The following is a 22,991-nucleotide window of genomic DNA, read 5'->3' as shown; positions in this document are numbered from 1 at the left end:
TCAGGAATTTAACAAAACTGGAAGAGAGAACTAGCTGAAAAGAATTATACTTTCTATACACAAGGAAATAAAATGTCAGTGCTGTTCTTCAAGGGAAGGTGGAAGAATTAGCAATTAAAGGTTGCCTGAACAGAAGCTACACAGGACAGTGAGAAGGAAGTGATGCTGCACTCACAACAGCGATGGGGAGTGCAGAAGGGTGAAGGCAGCACAAGAACTAGTCCTGAGGTTGGCTCAAAGACAATTTCTGAGGCACCAGGTTCCTGAGGAAAGGCAGGTTTGGACATGATAATTGTGGCCTCCTGTCACTTGTGTCCCTCTGTGCTAGAGAACTATGGTCATGCTGTGAACATACCCAGGGCTGCTCACATGAGGCAACACCCACAAAGGAAAAAGTGAAAAACTGTATGATTGGTGCCACTTGTAGGGAAACTTTTGCCACATAATTGTTTTCACCTGTGAGGGCTTGAACAATGCTGCAAATGCTGCTTTGACTGTTGTAGAAACAGCCGTGGATGAGTCAGAACATGGAAACAACTCAGCTGACAGTGAAACAAAGACCCTGGTCTCCTGCCATAGCATACAGGCAGTCACTGTGTTTGGAAAAGAGTAGCTCCCACCCCATTTTGCATTCCAGTATACAGAGCAATTGCTCAGAAAACCTAACATTTCTGCAGAACCTTGTTGCCTCCTTTGGTGCTTTTGTTCCCTGCATAACTTCCTTGCAAAGACACTTTCATCCAAACTGAGACATTCATTTTTTCAAAGTACTTGCAGGGCTTTTTCCACACTCTGCTTAAATTCTTTAATCATCTCATTTCATTTCTGCTTTTCTACCCAGTACACACTGGGAATGACAAATTTTAATATTACTTGGCACTCCAGACAGTACTTGATGATGGATTTCTTGAACTATTTGGCACATCTCCACTGCCAGATGCAGGACAAGAAGTACATGTGGTTGCAGTTGGAAAGGATCCCAAACCTCCTCTCAGAGGCTGGTGGTTTCTTATGTAGCACTTCCATACAGATGCTGCACACCTTAACCTGACTGGCCTGGAAAGCAAAGGCCTTCTCCATATCAAGCTCAAATGTTGAGAACTGCTGAGAAATGTTGAGAACTTTCTTGTGAACTTTCCTCTGTTCTTGGCTGAAAGGATAAAGGACTTGCAGGCCACATAATCTCACCCACAACCTCAAGGAGGTACAGGCAGCACTCTCCCAAGTGCCACATTCCTTCCACCATGTATGGACACAGCTGCTCCCTGTCACCACCAGAGCTCCTAGTGACCAGATCTTCCAGTCCACTGCAAATTGCTTCCAAGTAGTAACAGGGCTTCATTTCCAGATTGTTATTTCAGTCACTGCAGCACAGCACAACTCTGAGGGCACTGAACTACTGCTGCTCTTCACTTGAGCCACAGAGATGTCTGTCCCTGAGCATCCTCTTGCTCTGCTTGCTCCATGTCATGGTGGGACTATGCTCAGAGGCTGTGGGGGACTGCCAGGGGCAGCACAGTGGCTGTGGCTCACCCCCAGGGCTGTAAGCTTCATCAGATCACACCTGTACCAAGCACTGCAGGCACACTGTCCCTTCTGGTAGTACTTGAAGGCAGAGAAAGGTTTGCTTGTAGGCAAATAATGTGAGAACAGACGCTCATTTTCCTCCCAACACACTCTCTGGATGTAGATCTGCATGTCACCTGTTCTGTGCTCATCATGGCAGTGCCCTGCCTGGCCCCCAGCCCCTACTTCTGGCTGTTGAACACAGAGAATCCAAAGGATAGCGACAAGAACAACCAGAGGTACAGCAAATGAGCCCTGCAAGGAGGCACAGAAGAAAATTACTTGATTTAGTCAGGGGAAAGTGGAAGAGATGCATGATAATACCCTTTAAATAGATGAAAGTGCAGTATAGAAGGTAATAAACTATTATCTGTATCTTCCAGGAGACAGGAATTGTTAGGTTGCAGTAAGGGAGATTTATTGGTTACAATTAGGAAGAGCTCACATTACACTGTGTGGGGAGCAGATGAAACTACCATCACAGGAGCCTTAGAAGAGGTGAGACACCCTGTGATCAGGAATGGTTTAACCAAAGAAGTTTCATCTTCCTTGCATTTATTTCCTGTGATCTTTTCTTATACTATGCCCATGATGAAAATACTCCAGAACCTCTCCCAGCTCTCTGGGAGACCTATGAGAAGTACTTTAATAGCTGTGTCTCATAGACAGGCTCTTGCCAGGCTGTTCTAGCTGCTTGGGTTGCAGTGAGATTAGCTAGTGTCCTTTTAATGACATAATTAAAAAAAACAGGATTCCAGATGTGTCACAGCAGACCACTCATTGGGGTAAAAATGAGCCAAGACACAGGCTCTCATTTAACAGCATGAAAAGGATACCAGTTTATTCCTCTTTACTGATTAGCCATCCTGACTTTGACCACAGCAAGCTCCTACTGAAGGATCTGACTGCAGACTGAGTGCTGGCTATTTCATGCTGGACTATGATTACAAGTATTGGTTTGCAGACTCTGACTACAGGCTTTCACCTACCCCAGCTGTGACTGCAGGCTCCAACAGCAGGATCTAACTCCACCAGACCCAGACTAACCTCATAGCAGATCACCACTACAGCACCTCTCTTCCTTGTCTTGGTCTTTGTGTCTCTCAGGGTCATTGACCCCCCTCCTCAGAGCGTCTCTCTCCAAGACCATCCCTCTCTACCCAACCCATTCCTTTTAGCACACTTACCTTTATTAGTCACTCATTAAGGGTAAGGCTGTTCCTCTTCTTTGGTAATTAGCACAACTGTAACTTATCAGGGGCAAGGTCACCTGTAATCTCCTCGTCTACACCTACACAGATATTACATGGTTAATACCCTACTGGGTATTAAGGACACAACTCGATTGATTTTACATGAAGCCACCTGGAATTTCACAGAACAGACTGCAGTGCCAAGCAGACCTTACAAAGTCTGCAATAAGACATCTTTGCCGCTGTAGCAATCTCGTGTTGCTGTGCTCCTTGAAGCAACAAACTGTTTCAATCACTTCTTGCCATGGTAGTTTTGTTATCTTACTTTTACTTAATTGGTTACTGCAGGGTTGTCTTGGAGACTTAAGATCTGCTCTTTGAAACCACTGGATTCTTATATGCAACCTAGGAAGGAGAAATGGAATTTCACACAGCAAAGTTGTCAGTAACAAAACTGAACCAAAGATGCTGAACCACTGCATAAATGCATTATCTGGTGTCCAGCAACACAGCCATCTGCTGATCTCAACCTTGGAGATTGGCTCCCAGCAACTGAAGCCCTAAATTATTATTTTATTAAGCATGTCTGAATTCTTGTCTGATATCAACTGCCACTGCAGAGAGCAAGTCAAACTTTACCCTGGCCTCATTGCCTGGATTTGCTATCCTTGTGTGTACACTCACCAGCCCTCAGGTTTGATTGCCCCCTCCCCAGTTTTCACATGCAGATCTCTTGCTGATTCCTCTTTTGAAGGCTTTTGTTTCTGGTGCTCAAATCTTGGCTGACAGGAGTGCAGCCATGCTGTGTACTGATTGCAGCTGGCAGGTGGATTAGAGCCCATTCAGATGGCTGTGAAATGCTTCTGCGAGACAGAAATGGCAGAACAATGGATTATTTCACCATGAAGAGCCCAGAAACTGATGCAGACAGTCACGTTGAGGAGACAAGCTGAGGAACATGAAGATATAAAGCAATTTTTGCTTCCACAAGCCCCACGAGATCTTTCCAGCTCAAAGTTTTGGAGATCTGCTGCCAGCTCCCTTCCTCCTCACCTAAGCTGGTTGATTTCTCTGAGGTACAGGATGTTCTCAGTTTTTTCCAAAATATGTGGGAGCTACAGTTGCCAAGTAACAAAACCTCATCACTCTTTTCCTGAAATGCATAATTCCTCATTTCTCAATTTCATGGAATGGACAGATGAAGCTGTGATCTGTGACACTTGTTCAGTATCAGGATCGTTTAGACTCCAGTCTTGCCCCTGGATAAATCTATTGGATACAGAGTTCAGGGTGAGGAAGGGATCTGACTGCCCTTTTGTCTCTCATCTTCAAAAACAAAACTGGGTATGAATTTCACAATTCACTGAACTGACTCAGTGACCAGTGTAATGGGATTTCATTAAGAATACAGTGACACTGCAGCCAGGAAGAGGCAGCCTGGTTTTTTTTCAAGAGGTGTTCTTCCTCCTCACCTACTGCAAAGCACTCATATGGTTGATCCCAAGCAAGGTCAGAAAAAAGCTGATAGATCCCAATCCTTCTCAGGAATTAGGAGCAAAATTCAGCTCATTGTAGTATTTGTGGAACTAAAGGAGGTCCACAGAAGGACAAGCAAGATGATGAGGGATGAAAAACTGTCTTAGGAGATGTTAATTGAACCAGCAGAGAAGAATGCTGAAAAATAAGGACAGCACCAAGAATTGTAAGGTGAAGAAGACCCTAGGTAAGCTCTGGTTCAGCTGCTGTTCAGAAAGTCCTGGAACCAGCAGGCATTTGCTGAGTCTAATAGGGAGTTGGTGTTAAGAGATAAAAGGGAGTGCTTTTTCACACTGTGCAAGTGAACTTCTGGAAGTGGCTGCCCTGGGAAGCAGACTGAATTGTCAGAGTCAGGCAGCAATTAGACAAAATCACAAGCAAATGTCTAGACATGGACACTAAATGCCCTAGGCAGGGATGTCCACTTTAACACAGCTGATACAACAATTATGGCTGTTGTTAGAGGAATGAGGGGAATGGACCACTAAAGTGGCCAAGCAGGCATGCTTTCCCTAAATAGCATCTTTTATTGCCTCAATCTACAACAGAGTACTGGACATGATGGATCCAGGTTTGCTGTTATTTCTTACTTGTCTCTAATTTGATAGAGGCTCTGTTCTTCCTGTACCATGGCAGAGTTCATTCCCCTTTGATCCTTTTCCCATCAGAACCAACAATGTACCCCAGGTTACATAAAGAACCAGATAACCTCCAGATTTCATCCAAGGGTTCATCTTCTCCTGAATATCTTGAAATGTTGTTCTGTCCCCTTCTTTTCCTTCTCCTTCCACACACCAGCAAGAAGCACATGTGGCTGAGCTGCTTGTGAATCTTGAAGATGAGCAGTGCCTGAAAGTTTGTGACACATTAACAGAGCAACACAGTGACAACTCCATGCCTGTGCACTTCAATAAGCTAGTTATAAACAAGAGGGTTTCTCCTCTAATGTTCCCAGTCCTTGCTACCACACTGGAGAGGACTGGACTAATGAAGATTTCCTCCTGTGAGCTCCATGAGGTATCTGCACTATTCCTTCTGAACTCATTACAGTGAACAGAACATAGATCAGAAAAAGCATTCTTTGCTGGCTATAAATCATGAGTGACACTAAGGTATTGCTATTAGCAGCAGAAAAATGCTTTTCTCCCCCAATCTCATCCAGCCCCGTGTACATACAACTTTGGCAAAGGGTGATGGGGTGTCTGGATGGAAAATTAAATAGAGGTTGTGTTGGCTGAAGATAAATTGGTATCTCCCTTGGCGTGAGTGACTTTGTCTTTTTCTGATTTGTCTTTTAACTTAAAACCTGAGACTAGAGATAAGGATGAGCTTTAAAACCCTAGCCTTTGTCTCCTCCCAGGCTCTCCTGAACAAGTCCTGTCTCTCAAAGGGGCTCAAAACAAAGATAAATGTTCTGGCAGTAATATGGAATATTATTTCTGGCACTCAAAGAATCTCAAGCTAGATAAGGGAAAACTGAAAGGAAGACAAAGCTCTGTTTTTTCTTAAATGTGAGTGACAAAATTCTGCTTACCCATATGAACCCAGAATACTTTCTTTTTTTTTTCCAGATTATTGCAGTAATTCCCGATTTTCACCAGAGTAGCTGATTATGGGGCCTTATTTAAAGCGAAGCACATTCAGAGACCCTGGTGGAATCACACAATAACAGAACTGAAAGACAAAGGCATGCAAAGACAGTGCCAACTCCCCAGCTCCTGCCCAAAAGCTAATTTGGTTTCAGACCCTGTTAGCTGTAACAATGATAAGATTAGCACCTGACATCAAGGGAAAGGCTGAACTGTCTGAGACCTCCTTCAGCAGAGCACAACTCCTCCAGCCCCTCTGGCATATTAGCATGTGTTAGAGGAACGGCCTCTTTCTTGGACTAGTGTGTATTTCCCTATAGAGCCTTTGTACAGAGCTCAGAGCAGTGTTTCTGATGATACATTTGTGGGTATGTTGAATAAAACATGTGCCGTTTGGCATTGATTGCTTGGGCCTCCATGGAGAATGGGAGAGGGCACCTATTACTGAAGGGCAGAGAGTGATGAGAGGCTGAATCCGGCCTATCAAGGAGCAGGATGAAGCACAGGCAAATGCAGGGGCATGTCACATTTTTGATTCTGAGAGAGCCGTGACCAAAGGACCCAGCTCACCCTGCACTGATTGCAGTGCCAGCTGTATATATTGCCTTAAGACAAGGAAAAATAAAAAGCTCAAACCTTTGCTCTTTGTACATGCATTACCTCATTACAGATGTGTATGCTCTGAAAATTAAATAGGAAGGGATTTTCAGAACAAGCTGTGTTTTGAGGCAAAAATTGTAGTGCTCAGAAAGTCTCCTGTGTCCAAAGCACAGCCTGTCCTCTGCAAATTTCAATGTGTTTTGTCAAGGCTGGAAGTTTGATAAGAGACTGGTTCTCAAGAGCTCTTAGAGCATCCTGTTCTAGAGAACTACAGTTATTGATGCTGCTGGTTTTAAACTAAGAAGTTGTCACATCTCAGCTGTTCTTGGATTTGACTGGCATGTGAGGAATGGTTGTATGGAATAGCTAAAGGCATTGCCACCTGTTGTGTCTGTTCAAATGATCTTGTAGGCAATTAAGGACTGTTCAGTGGTACACTTTACAATACAAGATTTGTATGATGTGACCAGAAGGAGCATCCTAGTATAAGAAATAGGGCATTTCTAAAGGAATTCAGAATCTCCCTCCTAAAAGCTGTGAAATATCCTCAGGTCAGCTCAGAGAAGCAGCATATTGAGAACGATGTCACCACCAATCAGGAAGAGCCTAGAGGAAATTCATTTGGCCACCAGGTACAACACTGTCTTCCAGATAAGCTTTGATGAAACGCTTGCTCATTTTCATTTCTGTCACTGTGTTTCCAGCTCTGTAATGAAATACCTCATCCCTGTCAGCTGTTGTGCCAGTGACAGGAGTCATTCTGCCCCACGTCAGTAACACCAGGGCCAGCTCAAGAGGAACCCGGCTGGCCAGGCAGTCACAGATGTGCCTTTGGCAAGCAACAGGGAGTGGGAAGATGACTCCAAGATTATCTCTAACTGCTAAAGGATATGCCCTTGGCACCCACAGAGCAGGGTCATACCCTGTCCAGAGCTCTAAATAGTTCAAACGCTTAAAAAGCTGCCCGTCTTTGGTTTCATGGAACTGATCATGGCAGTAAGGCCATCTTTAGCAGAGTGTTAATATTTGAGGAACCTCCATTTCCAGGAGGTTCTTTTCATGGAAACAAATTAATTCTTGTCTTCTATGCAGTCACAATAGTCAAAACTTACTCTTTATCTGCCCTGATCACCCTTTGTTAAATAGCTTTGCTTCTTTGCTCCCCACCTTCTCTTGTTCTGTTTGGTACTGGACACTAAGGCCCCCCCTCAATAGAGGCATCATAGTTTTCCACAGGAACATGGATGCACAACTAAGAGCTGGTTTCCTTGCCAGCAGTGGGTGTAGAAAGTTGTAACTTTTTGCAATGGCAAGGAAAAAACAGCAAGCTCACTGGCACAAATCAGTGAAGTTGCACAAGTGTATTAAACAGAGCTAACAAGAACTTTGCTTCTTCCTTTCAAGTAAATAGTTTCTCCTCCTCTGTTTGCTCCAGCATAAAATTCCCTCTGCCCTGTATATGCCACTGCCAGTACTAATTTTTGAAGAATTTGGATCTGTTTATTTATTTATCCATATTTAGTTTAAAAATCTGGGCTCAAAATTAAACAGTCATTCATAATGTCATTATCTGCCTTGCTCTGCAGTTAGATCTGTGTATGGTGCCACAGGATAAAACCTTTGGCATGGCCTCTAGAAGAGCAATTTAGCTCCTCATCCATCTTGCCTGGCAGTATGATTGGCTTCCAAGCTTGCACTGCTAAATTTGTTATTTTACTCTGACTTACATTATTGAGTGTTAAATCACTTTCTGAAGTGTTTATTTGTAATAGTTGAATTCTTTCCACCCATTTGAGCTACTTTTGAAACATAAACATTTCCTTGTATCTTGGAGCTCGATGGAAAGGTGGGGAGAGTTCCTCAGGAGGATGGACTTTAGAAATGACCAGCCTATTAAGTAGGGACAGAATTTACCAGTACTATGGAGGAGAATATCCTCCCCCTTCCATCAGGATGAAACTGCAAACTCCTGCTGCCACTCCACAGCACTCACATGAGGAAGGTTAACTTGTGTCTTGGTTCTCCCATCACGTCTTGGCCTGTCAGAAAGCAGATGATCTGTTTACTAGAAGACCAGTGACTTCCTGACAGGATCTTCATAGCTTCTGAATCTCCCTGGATAGAAAGCCAGGCTGTGGTTTGCAGGGTCAGGTGCTGAGGAAATTATTAGGCATCAACTTGCTTATGCTTCCAAGTGTGAAGTGTGGTCTGCAGTCTCTCCCTGGCACTGTCTCTTGGGAAGGAACCAAACAACTTTCTTATACCTATTTAGGAAAATGGAGCAGAGGATCAGGGAGCAGAAATAAACAGAGTTTAAAATCTAGTGTGGCAGTTGGAAGCTGAGCTGGAGAACAAAGGCCAGAGTCTGGTCAAGCTGGAGAGAAGGCAGAATTTCAAATGAACCCTCTGGCAATTGATCTCTTGAGGACCCAGATGTGACAGCCCAGCAACCTGATCCAGGACCGTGTACTCAGTACTGTAGGTCCTCTTACCTCTTGCCCTTGCTTCAGTGAAGACCTACAACTCAAAGTTTTTCTTTTCATTTTATTTTTAATGAGGAGGTCTGTTGAGTCTCTTTCCTGCATCTGGGAGTTACTTTCCAATCTGATGAACACTGACTTTTAGAGATGACACCAAGATCACAGTAGCAATCAAGACTCCTTTGATGGCAGAGCTAAAAATACACTCCCCAGCTGACACAAGCCTTCAGTAGGAGAACACAGAGTTTGGTTTGTAAGAATACATCTTCCTTAGTCTCCACATCTTGTGCCACACCTGTGACAACCATGCAAGCAGGTTACATCTGTCTTCTGAAATGAAGCCCCCATATACAGACCCATAATATCTTCAGCCTCAGCAATGGGAAAGCTTTAAACCTTCTGAGTGCCTTGGAGAATGGTATCATTGGCAGTTTTTTTGCCTCTCTGGTCACATTGGCATATGTCCAGTTATTGCACGGCAGGAGCCACATGTTAGGGTCTTTAGCAGCTTGCCTTTGCCAATCCCTTAGGAAAGGAAAGAGCTGGGGCAGCTGATAAACAAGACTGAAATTGAACTTATCTGCTTCCCTTCCTGCTCTCCTCCCTGCTAATTCCAGTGTGCTGGCACACAAGTCCTGGCTAATGAGGCATTCCCAAAGCCCTGCTTTCTGCACTTGTAATGGAGACTGTGGTAAGTAGTGCCACTGCCACCTCCCGGGCTTTCCGAGGACTTGAGCACATCCCGTGGGTTGCAAATGTAGATTTATGCAAATGTTGGGCAAGAGATCATGGATTGCCCAGCTTCAATCTGTGCTAGCCCACTCTCTCCCCAGGTCAGAGGAGTGATGGCACTAACAAGCAGGTGTTTGCAGAACAGAGTGCAGGTCTCCCTCTCCTTGGAGGCATTAACTAAAGATAGATCATTAAGGCTTTTGGGTAGGAGATATACAGATGAACAATCACACACAGTATCAGCTGCACATTTGTAATGTGTAATGTATCAGGGGTAGAAGGTTGAGCAACCCACTTTGGCAAATGGAAATAGCAAGAAGGGTGTATTTTTCTGGCTAAATGAAAGCCTTCTCTGTGTGTTAGTTTTTCCTGTGTCTCCATGCATAATTTGAACACAGTGAAAGGAAAAATTAATATCTTTGGTCAGACAAAAATGCACCAGATTTATTGTTTTGAGAGATACAGGGGGTATTTAGCATTTCTACATGGCTGCTGTAGCTATAATTGGTGGCACAATGTTCTGTCAAATAAAGGCATTCATCCAAGAATGTCTCTGGGCCCAGCCAGCCTCAATGCTGGAGGTGGATGTCCCATCCCTAAACCTCTGTGGGCAGTGCTCCATTGCCAGGAGTCTGTTTGATGCTCCCGTTTAGGGTGTTGGCCCTGAAGACATAAGACCTCCCTCTAACTGAGCCTTCAGTGTGGATGCTTTCAGGCTTGTTCTGGCAACGGAAGAACATAATGAAGCCATTCCTGTAGTTCTTGTTCATCCATCCATAGAGGAGGGGGTTGACAAATGTAGAGCACATGGCCCCTACATGGAAGAGAGTGTACAGGAGTTTGTACTCGTGGAAGATAAGAACCAGATCAAGATCAATGGCAAGCTGGAATATGTGGAAGGGGAGCCAACAGACTGCAAATACCACAACTACCATCACGAGCATTTTGGTTGTTTTCCTCCTCCGGCATTGGTTTTCATTTCTAGAAGTGGGACTGACATGGTTTTTCAGCTTGAACCAGATCCTGGTGTAGGCATAACAAATAATTGCGAGAGGAAGAACATACTGCAGGAGGAGCATGGACAGACTGTAGATGGTGGCATCTCTGTTGTTACCAGAGGGCCATTTTTCTGAGCAAACAGCCATTTTGAGGTTAATGGATGGGATTTCCTCGTATCGGTACTCCCTGAAGATGGCCAGAGGCCCTGCTAGGACAGCTGCTGCCAGCCACATGACAGCTATGATGGTGAAGCTGAGCCTCTTGGAAATCCTGCTGTCCAGGTGGAAAACGATACAGCGGTACCTATCCAGGGCAATCACAGTCAGGGTGAGAGTGGACACATGGACACTCAGAGCTTGAGCATAAGGAACCAGGTGACAAAGGACAGCTCCAAACTTCCACTCGTCCAGCAGGGTGTACACTAGGGTGAATGGCAGACAGAGTGTGTCCACCATCAGGTCTGCCAGGGCCAGGTTAGCTATGAAGAAGTTAGTGACAGTCCTCATGGTTTTGTACTTCACTATGATGTAGATGACCAGGGAGTTTCCAATGAATCCCAGAAGAATGATGAGGGAGTAGGCAGCAATCAGGATGACCTGGACCCCCAGGATCTTGGTGCTGTCCATCATGACACTGCGGGAACCAGAGAGATCCTGGGTAGGAGTGACAAAGTCCTTGGCATGCCAGCCATGTGGCAGCTTCTCATCTAATGCAGTCTTCTCCACAGTGAATGTGCTGTTGGCTCCCTCCAATGGTCCCATGTCTGGCTTGAGACTTTCCATAAGGAGGAGAAGGAGGTCTGGAACACAGACAGCAGAAGTGAGAGCACAGGTTATACTTACCTCTGATGAGATTTACTTGTCTACAAAACTTCCCTAACACTTTAAGAACTAGGAAAGGAGAGAAACAAACCATCTTAAAGTCAAGGTGTTCTTTTCTACCTCCCCATAACAATTTATTTATTTCTAGACTGTGTACCAGGTTGTTTTCTGTTTCTTATTTCTCACCCCTCCAGGTGAAAATATCTGTCCCCCTGCCTCTGCATAAGCCTCTGCCACTGCTCCTGCTACTGATGCTACCACCCAATCCACCAGTACTGCCTGCTCTCCCTCTCAGTGATCTGGGTAGCACAACCAGTGCCATTTTATGACCAGTCTCTATGATCCAATGTGTCACATAGTCATTCCCTGGCCCTCATTATCAGGCCCTTGAGGTCCTGTGGACCAATTAGACAAACCAGTTTTCTTCTTTCTTCCCCTGCCAGTCTCAAGGCTCCCAGACATCAGGCAATTGTTGCCAGCCTTGCTGGCTTTGACGGCCACAGGCACCCAGCCAGGCAGGTGTTGTTTGTGTCCCCACCACAGAAGAGGGAAGTGTGACAGCACACAGAGCACAGTTACAAGTCCTAAGTAATGAACTACTGGACAGTGAGACCCATGGACCTTATGGCCAGGAGACACCTCCACCATCCTGTGCTTTCTCCAAGTATTCAGTGAGTGGCTCATATTGTTCTATAGAATTTTTGAGTCTACATTATGATTGTTGCAATGATACAATAAACCATGTATTATGATTTGGTCTAATCTGAAGAGGGTCCAGGTGATTATAAACTGTAAGTTGTATTATAAATTCTGTATTACTTAGGTGATTAGAAATCATAAATTATTTATAAATTCTGTATTTTGCTATTTGTAGATTGTACTATGTTGATTCTGCTTGTAGAAATCTTGTGCTGTTTCAATCATAAATTCTGTTCTCCACTAATCATAATACCCTGATAAAGAAACAAAGCTTTAACTGTCACGATGATTTAGTGCCATCTTCATTCTGCCAAAGATCCCTAAAAGAACATCTCTGTCCTCTCAGTGTTGGTGACACCCAGCCATCCGCTGGCTCAGCAGAGGAGGGAGCTTCTATAGGGATATGCATCTGCAGGGCATAAACCACTGAAGCTGTGAACAAACCTCTGACAGAGCTGCTGCTGAGCATCCAGGCACAGACAGGCCAAGAGCCAGAGCCCCAGTGTCCATCAGCCTCCTGCCACGTGGTGCTCAAATGCCTGCGTGGGATAGCTTTGGGAGCAGGGAGCACCAGGGGCCAGAGCTGACGCAGCCTGGAACCCTGGCTGGCAGTAGGTGCCACTGGAACAGCAGAGTGTTGTCACAGCAGGGTGTTCATTGAATCAAAACACAGCAGGAGAAAAGCCAGCTCTGTTACTGGCTCCTCAGCCTCCACAGAATTCCTGTGGGCTATGTGGTGAGGGGTGGACACGGCTCTCATATATCCCCTCTCCCCCGCACTGTAAGTGGGGCCCCACTCCCACTGCAGACTTAAACAAAGTCATCACTCTGCTCAAGCAGGGAGGTCAGCAAAGCATTGTGTTTTCTCTGACCTGCAGAGAGGGGGGGAAATGCCCTTTCACTAAGGGAGGGAGGCTTAAATGAAGTGGCAATTAGAGGCAGGCTGCTGAGTATCTTCTCAGGCTCCTCGAGGAACTGGGTTTGTCCCACAAAAGATGTGAGCACTGCTGACTGGGTGCTGGTGGGCTTCCTACAAGTCTCATGCAAGCCAAAGGTCTACGGACAGCCTGTCCTTGGGAGGGGAGAATGCTTTGCAATTACATTGCAACCTGAACAACCTGCTTGTCCTGTCATCCCTCCTCAGAGCAAGGGTAGTGATTTCCCCTCAGGAGCTGCTCCCAGCCTGGTTGGCTGCAAAGCCAGGACCCTGGAAAGGCTCAGCAGAAGAGCTGCCTGCAGTAAAACCACCCCTGCAGGCACCCTTTTTTCTTTCCCTCTCCATGTCAAATTGCCTGCCTAACATCTCACTCTGCAGACTGATTTATGCCAGTTCCTGTAAATGAGGTTGTTGGGCTCAGACACTGTGAGATAGTGGACACCATGTAGCTACTGCTAGAAGAGTAGGAAAAAATGGGTGGATCTGCTAGGGTCTGGGTTTGTTTAAGGGTGATCTCAGACCTCCACAACATCCCTGCCCCAGGCTTGGAAAGACCAAGGGGAAGCTCCAGGTTCTAAGACAGGAGAGAGGAACCCAGAGCCATGACATACAGTGGGTGCAGTGGAAAGCAGAGCAGGGGAACAGGCAGGGCCCTGAGAAGGTGGCACAGCCACAGCCTCTTTGGCAGAGCCTGGCGCCCTCGCAGACCCCTGTTCTGCAGCTGGCCCTGAGCAAACCCCACTGCCAGGAGAGTAAGGTCAGCCAAGGAGACAGAGCAAGTGCTAGGGACACTTTCAGTGACTGTACTATTCGTGCTTGCTGCCCGTCTGGGATTCAAACCTTCTGGGTTGTTCAGCATTACTTTATTGTTTCTTATCACCCTTTCTATGGCTTGCCTGTTCCATTTATCTTCTGTACCCAAGTCCTGGCACCACACCAGTGGACACTTCCTTCTCTTTTTCTCCATCTCATCTACTAACTGGCTGCCAGTTCCCATGCTCACATCTCAGCCTGTTTCCTTTTGCTGGAGACTGGCAGCTACCCACTATATGAGAGGAGCCAGGAACATCATCGTTACTGGAGCTGCTTCACTCCCTAACAAAATGGCCTTAATGGAATTACTATTTGACTTCATTTGTTTTGTTTTTTCTCCAAAGGGGAACCATTACAAATCAATTAAGACATTTTAATTAAGAGACAAAATGATTATAATAAATGTTCCCACTCTAGGGGCTGTCTGGTGGTCACTGGGATGCTGCTAGGAGTGGACTGAGGTCTATTCTAGCAAGTAATGGAAGTGCTGGCATATGTGTAGGCTGCTGTCAGGCCCAGTGCCTAACGGGCCTGTCAGACTAGATGAAAAAAATCCTTGGAGCTGAGACCCAGCTGCTTTTGGGACAAGAAAGCAGCAGGAAAGATCAGGAGGAGGCAGAAATACTATCCAGATCCTTTCCTCTGTGCTGAGTTGTCATGAAGAGATGCAGAAACAGTGTGCTGCCTGTATCAAGATAACCCTAACCCTCAGCCTCTGCTCCAGCTGAGGTTCAGCCTGAGGCAGGGCTGGGACCCAGGGATGGCTCCCAGTGAGACAGAGTTGTTCCCTGTGCCAGCAAGCTTCAGTCTTTGGGAAGTGGGGAAGCATAGAGGAGCCCTTCACTCAGCACACTGCTGTCAATGACTGGGACAGTGACCAAAGTGACAGCTCCAAAATCCATTCCTACAGAGGGCTTAGATCAGGTGCCCTGGGGTTTGTCCACCTCTGTTTCCTGGGGCGCCCCAGCTCTCCCCATGTCCCTGATACAGCCCCAGGCATTCAGCCAGACTGGAAGAGGCACATCCAGACCTGGAAGAGCCATATGTAAAGCCTGGCAGGGTCCAGAAAGCAGGGCTGGGAGGGTGCACAGAGGGCTGGAGAAAACAGAGCCTGTTAATTAGAATTTCTTTTTTTGTCCAAACAGGGAGACTGGAGTCCATGGAATCAAAAGGAAGGAGTGAAGGGACTTGGGCCAGTCTCTGCTATTTGGTTAATGACAAACTCTTTCTACAGTGATGCTGGAGTGTGAGAACTGAGGCTGATGGATACTTCTATGGCTTGGCCCACTGATTTATTCCATGCTTATCCTTCCTCCAAAGGAGCCCAACTCCACCAAATCCCTTAATCTCCAGCAGCTCAGGCAGGAGCACTGACTCATCTCATTCCCAGACCCATATCCAGACAGATGTCCATGACAAGGAGGTCTGAGACCATCCCTCATCACAAGAAGCTGGTGGTCATCCTAGGACAAATCACCTTCTACCACCTTCATGTTCCCTTCCAGCACTCAAGAGGCAGCAGTTCAGTGTCTCTGTACCCCACAGCACAGCACTTAAGGGAGGACAACACAACAAATGGGAATATGGAGGTTAACCAGCCTGCCAGAGACCACACAGTACATCTGTGGCAGGGCTTGGGCAGAGTCCAAGTTTTCTTACTCCAGCCTCCTGTATTTACCACCAGAGAGGACTCAGCATCTCAGCATAAAACCTGAATATAGATCCCAGGAACTGCATGAATATGCAAAATATGACTGATGTAGGGAAATTAATTTGGTCTTCTCTGTGCAATGGGCAGGTTTCAGGACAAACAGCAGCTCTGGATGATTTCCTGGAGCCAAAGAACAGATAGAAATTATCCCAGCTCCTTCCATCTCCCATGAAGGGGTGATTGCCTTGCTGTGATACTCCAGCAAAAGGGAAAACCCTCTGACCTGCACACCTGCACATCTGCTGAGGCTTTGTAAGTTATCTATCCAGCTCAGGGCCACTGGTGCAGAAACCTCATGGCATCAGACACTCATTGCCACCCAGAAATGCTACTGGAGGACCCCAGCATAGAACTGGCACTGGGAGACAAAGTGCAAGGATGAGCAGATACACCAGGGATTTCTTGTGGTTCCTCACACTAAATATTTTTGTGTCCCTACCTAGGCTGGAGCCATGGAAGACTCTGAAGGGAACGAGGCAATGAGGTTGCTATAATCACCCAGCTCAGGACAGGATGAAAAAGGAGGTGGTGAGAAGAGATCTGTTTGGCAGGGATACATGCCTTGTCATGGGAATTTATCCTACAGAAAGCAGGGGGGAGCAGTGCAGGACCTCTGCCCTGTGGGATGTGTCATGGCAACAGAGCAAGGCTGGCTGGGACGTAGGGATCAATAGGTGACACTGTGATGGAGACACACCAGTTGCTGGGGCTGCAGAAAGGAAGAGACAGCATGGTGGATGGATCCTGGTTAACCTAGGGAATCGATTACCTCCTGAAATTTATGGAGTCTGGGGTAGGTAAGACAGTGGAGTAGAGGAAAATAACAACTCACTGTCAAAACAAACAGGGAGAAAATGCAGTATCCTGCTTTGGGACACACCAGAAACTCTGCAGGTAAAATCCATCTGCATCAGGACCATAAGAGGATTTCTCTGTTCAAGGACTAACATGCAATGGGTGCTGAGAGAAAGCAAGCACTGATATTCCTCCTGTATCCCATACCCCCTTTTGCATCTCCCTCTCCGAGGACAGTGATCTGTGGCAGAGAGCTGACTGCCAGCAGCATGTGCGGTCCCAGCACAGAGGAGCTGAGGGAGGTTTGTACCAAGCCACGAGGAGGCAGACTGCAGGAGAGATCAGGATTTCTCAGACAGCTCAGTGCACCTCAGCCCCACACCTGCACCTCTGGAGCACTATGTGCCCAGGTTCTGCAGCACCCTGGAGCAACCTGCTCTCCTGATTGCTCTCACCTAGCATCCTGCTTCCCACACTCCCTGCCTCTGCTCAGGGACCTTTCAAAACTCTCCTGCCATTATCTCTTGTTTGCTTTCTCTATTCCAGCTCTTAGGGCTGTCAGTCCCCAAATCCAGTTTCCCAAAGACGCTTGGACTTCTTTTGCCTGAACCATGTGGCATGGACAAGACCTGGTCCCATCTCAGCCCTGCTGCTCAGATGAGCCCTCCCTGACCCACCTACAAAGGCCAAAGCATGCTCCTCCTCAGGAACCGAGCCACTCACCTCCAGTTACTGTCTCATCGCTGGCCAGGATGGAGCACTTGGTCCTCTCTACTCTCTGGAAGTCAACCCGTGGCAAAGGAGTTGAAAGCACTTTTCTGCAACTGTCCTCGGAAGAGAGGAAGTCAGGTGAGGATCTGGGCTGCTGGAGAGTGTTTCATCACCAGAAGTAGCTTTAGAACCCCTCCCTGAGCACCCAGAGAGCCCCCTCTTGCAGGGTGACTGACAGCCCTGTCTCATGAAGCTGGATGCTGTCTTTGCTCCTGAATGAGAGAAAGGCAGAGAGCGTGTGTTTAACAAACAGCAATGGAAAGGGGGAGGGAGTCTGCTGCTGCTGTTTATACAGTGTTCAGCCACTGAGGGGCTTCTTGCATCGAGCAGAGAGAAGCTTTTTCACCACATCCAGTTTCCTCTCCAGGGAGAACTGCTGGGAGCTGGAGCTCTGCAAGCTCCCTGTCCATACCACAGACCCGGGCAAGTGTTATCTGCCCTCACTCCACAGCTGTCCCATCTCCTCAAGCTTTAAACTCGTTTGGACTGGCAAAGTCATGTCCGGGGGGGGAGGGGGGAGGGTCCTGCCCTGCAGGATGAGGTCTGCAGGTCCTGCAGCTCAGCAGAGCTTTCACAGACCTCCCTCCACCCTCCTCCGTCTCAGAGTTTGCACAGTGCACAGAGCAATCTGCAGCTGTGGAATGGGACTTCAGGGAATCCTGAGGTACAAACAGAAGCAATGCTGAAAAGGCTTAGCTACTTGGAAGTGGCTTGTTCTGTTCCAGAGCCAGATTCATCGTGGACATGGAAATAGAGTGACTTTCGATTTTAGGATGTTCAACACTGTCCACACACCTGAACCAAGAAAGAGGGAGAGACAGGAAAGCAGCATCCTCATGTCCAAATCTGCAAAATCCAAGCTTGCTGGAGCCCAGGAAAGCACTCTAAACACAACACAGGGAAACAGATAAGCACAGATAAGCCCTACCAGTTCAAAGATTGTGCCCTCAAGGAGAAGTTGTGTGTTCTTAGCATAGGATTTCTAACTCAGGCAGTTTGTGAATTTGCAGCTCACCTGGGCTAGGAGATGCTCCAACAGTCTGAGGGGAAGGGCACCTCTCCTTGGCTTTGAGTACCTACAGCTGGAATTCTATCAGAGAAATCTTACTCTTTACCTCCACAGTGAACTCCTTTTCATTGTGAGAGCAGAGACAGGGAGGCTTTTCAAACACCCTTTTGTGCCAAAAAGTCACAATACATCAGGAAAAAGAAAACACTCTAATGTCTCAGCAGAAAAAGAGGAATGAGAACATTCCTGAAATCACATGGAAAGTGACACTTGAACCCAAGACTTGGACAAGAGTCCTTACAAGTCCCATCCTTTCCCCTCATCTCTCTGTCTCCCTTTCAGAATGGAAAGGACCAGGCATGAAATCCACCAGCTGTGCTAACTGGATTTTTGTGGGAGTTTCATGTCTTCTCTCCCTTCACTTTCCCTAAGGCTGTTGATTTAGCTGCTCCAGAAAGCTGGGAGTGGAGGGAAGCAGGACAAGACAAAACTGCTTGGAAAGAGCCATTGCTGTCTCCCAGTGGTCTGCAGAGAGAGGCGAAAAGCAACTAACATGAACTTAGTGGTGCATGCTATTTCCCCCTGCTCCTAGTGGATGGATACTCCTCCTCTCCAGGGTCCTCAGCAGTGGATGGTTGATTTCAGCTCGAGTTTATTTTTTTTCCTCCTTTCTCTTCTGTGAGATTTTTCTTGCTTTCTCCCCAGGTTCCTTTGCTACCACTCCCAACTCTTCTCTTACCAGGGCTGAAATAAGATGCCTGGGGAGAAGGCAGTGATTGACAGGAGAGAAATTTGTGCAGTCTGAAGCTGTGAACCTTCATCAGGACCACGGGGTGAATTCCAGTCATTTTTGGCACATGGATTTTGCTGGATGATAGCAAATGCAAACTCTTAAATCATGGATTAGTCAGTGCAAGTCCCTAAGATGTCCTCTCCCATGGTCTAAGGGGTCAGTGGAGCACCAAAACCTGCTGTGCTCCAAAACATCACCTCAGCTCTTCAACCAGACAGAGCAGTGCAAAAACGTGCAGTTGACCTCTCAGCACACCTGGACTGTCATCCCAAATGGCACCCACCAATCTGGAGTTTGGTGCCCGGTCCCTGGGTGCTCCCCAGCCCTGTCCCTGGGAGTCAGGCTCTTCTCAGAGCCACAGACATAGGCTGCTTGCCAGTCTGCTTAATCTCACCCAGCTACCACAGAATTACAGCCAACAGTGGGTGCAGCACAGCCTTGGCTTCTTCTTCTTCTTCTTCTTCTTCTTCTTCTTCTTCTTCTTCTTCTTCTTCTTCTTCTTGGGAAAGGACACCTGGGGGCTGTGGTGCCAGACTCCTCAGACTCCTGGTGGGTTCAGAGGACCACTCACAGGAAAAACTGCAGCAGCCTGAACACCAAGGCATAAAACAACCTTCCCACACAGCCTACAGATCCCAAAGCAGCTGAAGGTCTTCCAAGCCCCAACCAGCAACACTCTGAAGGAGGAGACTGGGAGAATACAAAGATGGTGCCTTGCATTGTCCTGGTGTGTTCAAGCAGCCCTGAGCAGAGATGCCAGGGCCCACTGCATGCACTGCAATCTCAAGCCTGGGGCATTTTAACACACAGGCTGGATACCCACAAACTCCTGCACGGGTGTCCCAGGAGCCTCGTGTCCTTCCAGACATGACGGGATCATTCAAAGGATCTTTGCAGCTCGAAAGCCTTTCCCAGTGGTTGGGCTTTCATTAGGCAAAAGCGAGTCTGCTCACCCATGCTTCTGAGAAATACAATGAATTTTGTACTCCAGGGAGAAAAAATTATGTCAAAAGGCTGAGAAATGGGGCAGAGAAGAGGGCTGTCTTTTGGCCTGTAATCTGCTCTGCCTCAGTGAGCAAGCAGGTCCTCGGTCTCACCACCTTGCAGCTGTAAGCCATCTGCTGTAGTTTAACTTCTGTCAGAAAGGAAGGTGGATTATCTGTTCAGTCCCTGGGAGGAATCTCTAAGAAAACTGTTACCAAGGCTTCCAGATGCTCTGGTTCATCCTGCTTCATCTAGAGCAGGAATAGTGACATACTTTAAAAAGCAGCTTTTCATTTTTTAAACATCTGTTTAATTCCACCTGCATGTAACCAAAATATTTCCACTGGTCCTTCCTGAGGTGTCATGCCTCTGTTTTCCTGAGCAGCTTTCAAAGTATCAGCAAGTTTTGGTAACACAAAAGCCCCTTTTCCATTTGAACCCCGGAGTTCACGGATGCAGTGGATTTGGGAGTTTGATGCATTTGGGAACTAAATTAGCCACAAAGAGACTCAGGGGTGGGAGGGCGGATCGAAAGCTCTCTGCACCCTCTCTGAATTTTAAAACAGATTCTCATTTCATAACAGCTTTTTGTCCCCATGTGAACATTCCTGGAATTAATGAAGGAGCAAAGACACCATCAGGGACAAGGTTTTCTAAAATATCTGAGCTATCTGACACTGATAGTGTCTGTCAGTGAGAGACACTGAAGAAGCAGCAGGAGAGATGAGCCCTGGGTTGGCCTGGGACTGACCTGGGTCTGCCACAGCTCTGCTCACCTTCAGGGCAGGCAGAAGTCAGAGATGCTGAGCGTGTCTGCAGGGTGAGGGTCAGTGAGTCAGGATGGACATGATCATATGGAAAAAGATTAACAGTATTTGTCCTGCTGAACACATCACTACACTTCAGCTCCTGCCCCACCAGGGGCAAACCCACAGGGCTCCTTTGATTAAGTCAATTAATGCCTATAAGGGTTTACCCCTTCCATCCCCTTCTCACCCCTGGATCTGACCCTGACACACAAAATCCCTAGATCATCCTCACATCAGGACAGAAGGACTCCAGGCAGTTTCTCCAGGCAGACATCAGCACTGCTGATGCAGAAGCCCAGAACTGGCCTCTGCATTTAGCTGCCATTTCTGCAAGTCACTGCACTCAAAGCTTTGTTAATTTATTAGAGGGTTGCTTGTTGTTTGTGTACTGAGCCAGGTAGAAAACAGCTTCTGCAGAAGAGGATAATTGCAGTCAGATAAGCTCTTTAGAGCCAGGATTGCAAAAATACAATACAGTGTAGACCAGCAGTTGTCTGGGTAAAATAGAAACATGGATGAGTTTTTGGGTTGGAACGTGTTTCCCCCATCTACCACAGACTCCCTGTCTGCCTTTGGGCAAATAGTTTGATGTATCTCAGTTCTCTGTACATAAAAAAGGTGATAAAAATGCTTCACTCTGGCAAACTCACCCCTGCAGCAGAGGACCTGGTGCTTGGACATGCAGCAGTGGCAGCTGCTTTCCCACTTTGCCCCATGGGATTTCTTTCTAAGTTGCCCATCTCATTTAGGCAGCGTGTTCTGTCATCATGGTCTTGCTCTCCCAGACTGGATACTCCTGCTTCACAGTCCCACAAAGCAATTTTTGCCCAGGCAAAAAAAATTGTCACTCCTGAGATAACAAACAGCACTATAATTGCTGGATTGTGTGATGAGAACAGGCAGAGCTGGATGGGCTGATGGCAGCCCCAGCCTAAACCCTTCCAAAGTGTCAAGACTGAAAGTGATGCAAGTGTCTGGAAAATTCAGATCATGACTTGTCTTCTATGGGCTTGGGGTTGCCAAAAGGCACCAGGTATCCAGGAGCTGGGATCCAGCACTCAGCACCACCCTAGCAACAGCAGGGTCATATTTGCTGCTTCACTGCCTTGTTCCATCTTTTCTGGTCCTGTGGGGACCCACGTCAGGTGTGGGCAGGAGCCGGTTACCTGTGCCCTGCTCAGCTTAGCAGTGCCGGGCTGGGCTGGCAGCAGTGTCTACAGGAGGGTTAGATCCACTCCTGATATAAACCCAGGGATTTGGCTGAAAATCCATTTGGCTCCGTGTTCCCCAGAAACATGACTCACAAGTCAGTGTCTGACACTGTGAGGTAGGTATGACGCCGAGTGCCCCATGGGGAAGAGCTAGGTCCCCAGGGCATGAGCAGAGCATACACAAGCCAAGTGGAGACCGTGCTGGAAAGCACAAAGCCTTATAAAGGCAGTGCTCTGGGTTTGTCCTTCTCTCAGCTCTTCAGGCGATGAAAAGGACAACTCACAGCCCTAATTAACTGGAACATGCTAATACCACTGAGCTTCCCTGGCCAGCAAATTTGGCACAAGGCATATGGGACACATTCCAAACAACTGCTCAAGGGAGCACGTGCCTGCAATTTATTATTCGATGAGCAGTTTCCTCTCTGTCTTCGCTGAAGAGCTCACACCAGACACGAGGGAGGTAAGCGTGGAGCCAGCAAATCTACTTTGAAAGCCATTTCGTGCTGAAGAGAGAAAAGACTTATTTCTCCCCAGGCATTTAAGATATTTAAGGTATCAAGGGAAATATGGCTTTGCACAGCATTACCTCTGGGAGCATTCAGTGCCTTCGAGTGGTGCAGCTTGTAGTGCTCAGCTTCCCGTGGGGAAAACCATGTTCCTTCAGGGTGACATTCATTCTGGGCAGAAGATGCAGGACCAGAGAGTATGTAATGTTATTTTGCAGCATAAAGCAGAGGAGCACAGCCAGCCCAGGTAGCTGGAGAAAGGGGAAAAGGTAGAAGGGCCCCTGGTGCTATGCATCCAGAATGGGTTATTCCTTCTTTTGACAACTGTCCTGGGCAAGGCAGCACCCCAGCTTATTACCCTGAAAAAGTAGTAGGAAGGAGCCTCCTCATCTCCTATTACAAGTAAATCAGGTTGCAAGCTTTGGATGGGAAGC

The 22,991-nt window shown here is 47.0% G+C and overlaps 1 protein-coding gene and 1 pseudogene across 1 annotated transcript; both read right to left on the bottom strand.

Moving 5' to 3' along the window:
* Window positions 1-662: 662 nt before the first annotated feature.
* On the bottom strand, window positions 663-1,718 carry LOC134049490 (E3 ubiquitin-protein ligase makorin-2-like; annotated as a pseudogene).
* Window positions 1,719-10,292: 8,574 nt separating this feature from the next.
* LOC134049720 (neuropeptide Y receptor type 2-like) lies at window positions 10,293-11,531 on the bottom strand. The gene has a single exon (XM_062502336.1). The coding sequence runs from the start codon at window positions 11,475-11,477 to the stop codon at window positions 10,293-10,295; it is 1,185 nt and encodes a 394-aa protein (XP_062358320.1). The 5' UTR covers window positions 11,478-11,531.
* Between the last annotated feature and the right edge of the window lie 11,460 nt (window positions 11,532-22,991).

The sequence above is a fragment of the Cinclus cinclus genome, chromosome 14 (assembly GCF_963662255.1).
Source record: "Cinclus cinclus chromosome 14, bCinCin1.1, whole genome shotgun sequence".
NCBI classification, from domain to species: domain Eukaryota; kingdom Metazoa; phylum Chordata; class Aves; order Passeriformes; family Cinclidae; genus Cinclus; species Cinclus cinclus.
This window is presented reverse-complemented; position numbering and strand designations above follow the sequence as displayed.

Bases quoted from the DNA above. Each gene is read 5' to 3' on its own strand.
- LOC134049720 (XM_062502336.1), bottom strand. From the start codon at position 11,477: ATGGAAAGTCTCAAGCCAGACATGGGACCATTGGAGGGAGCCAACAGC.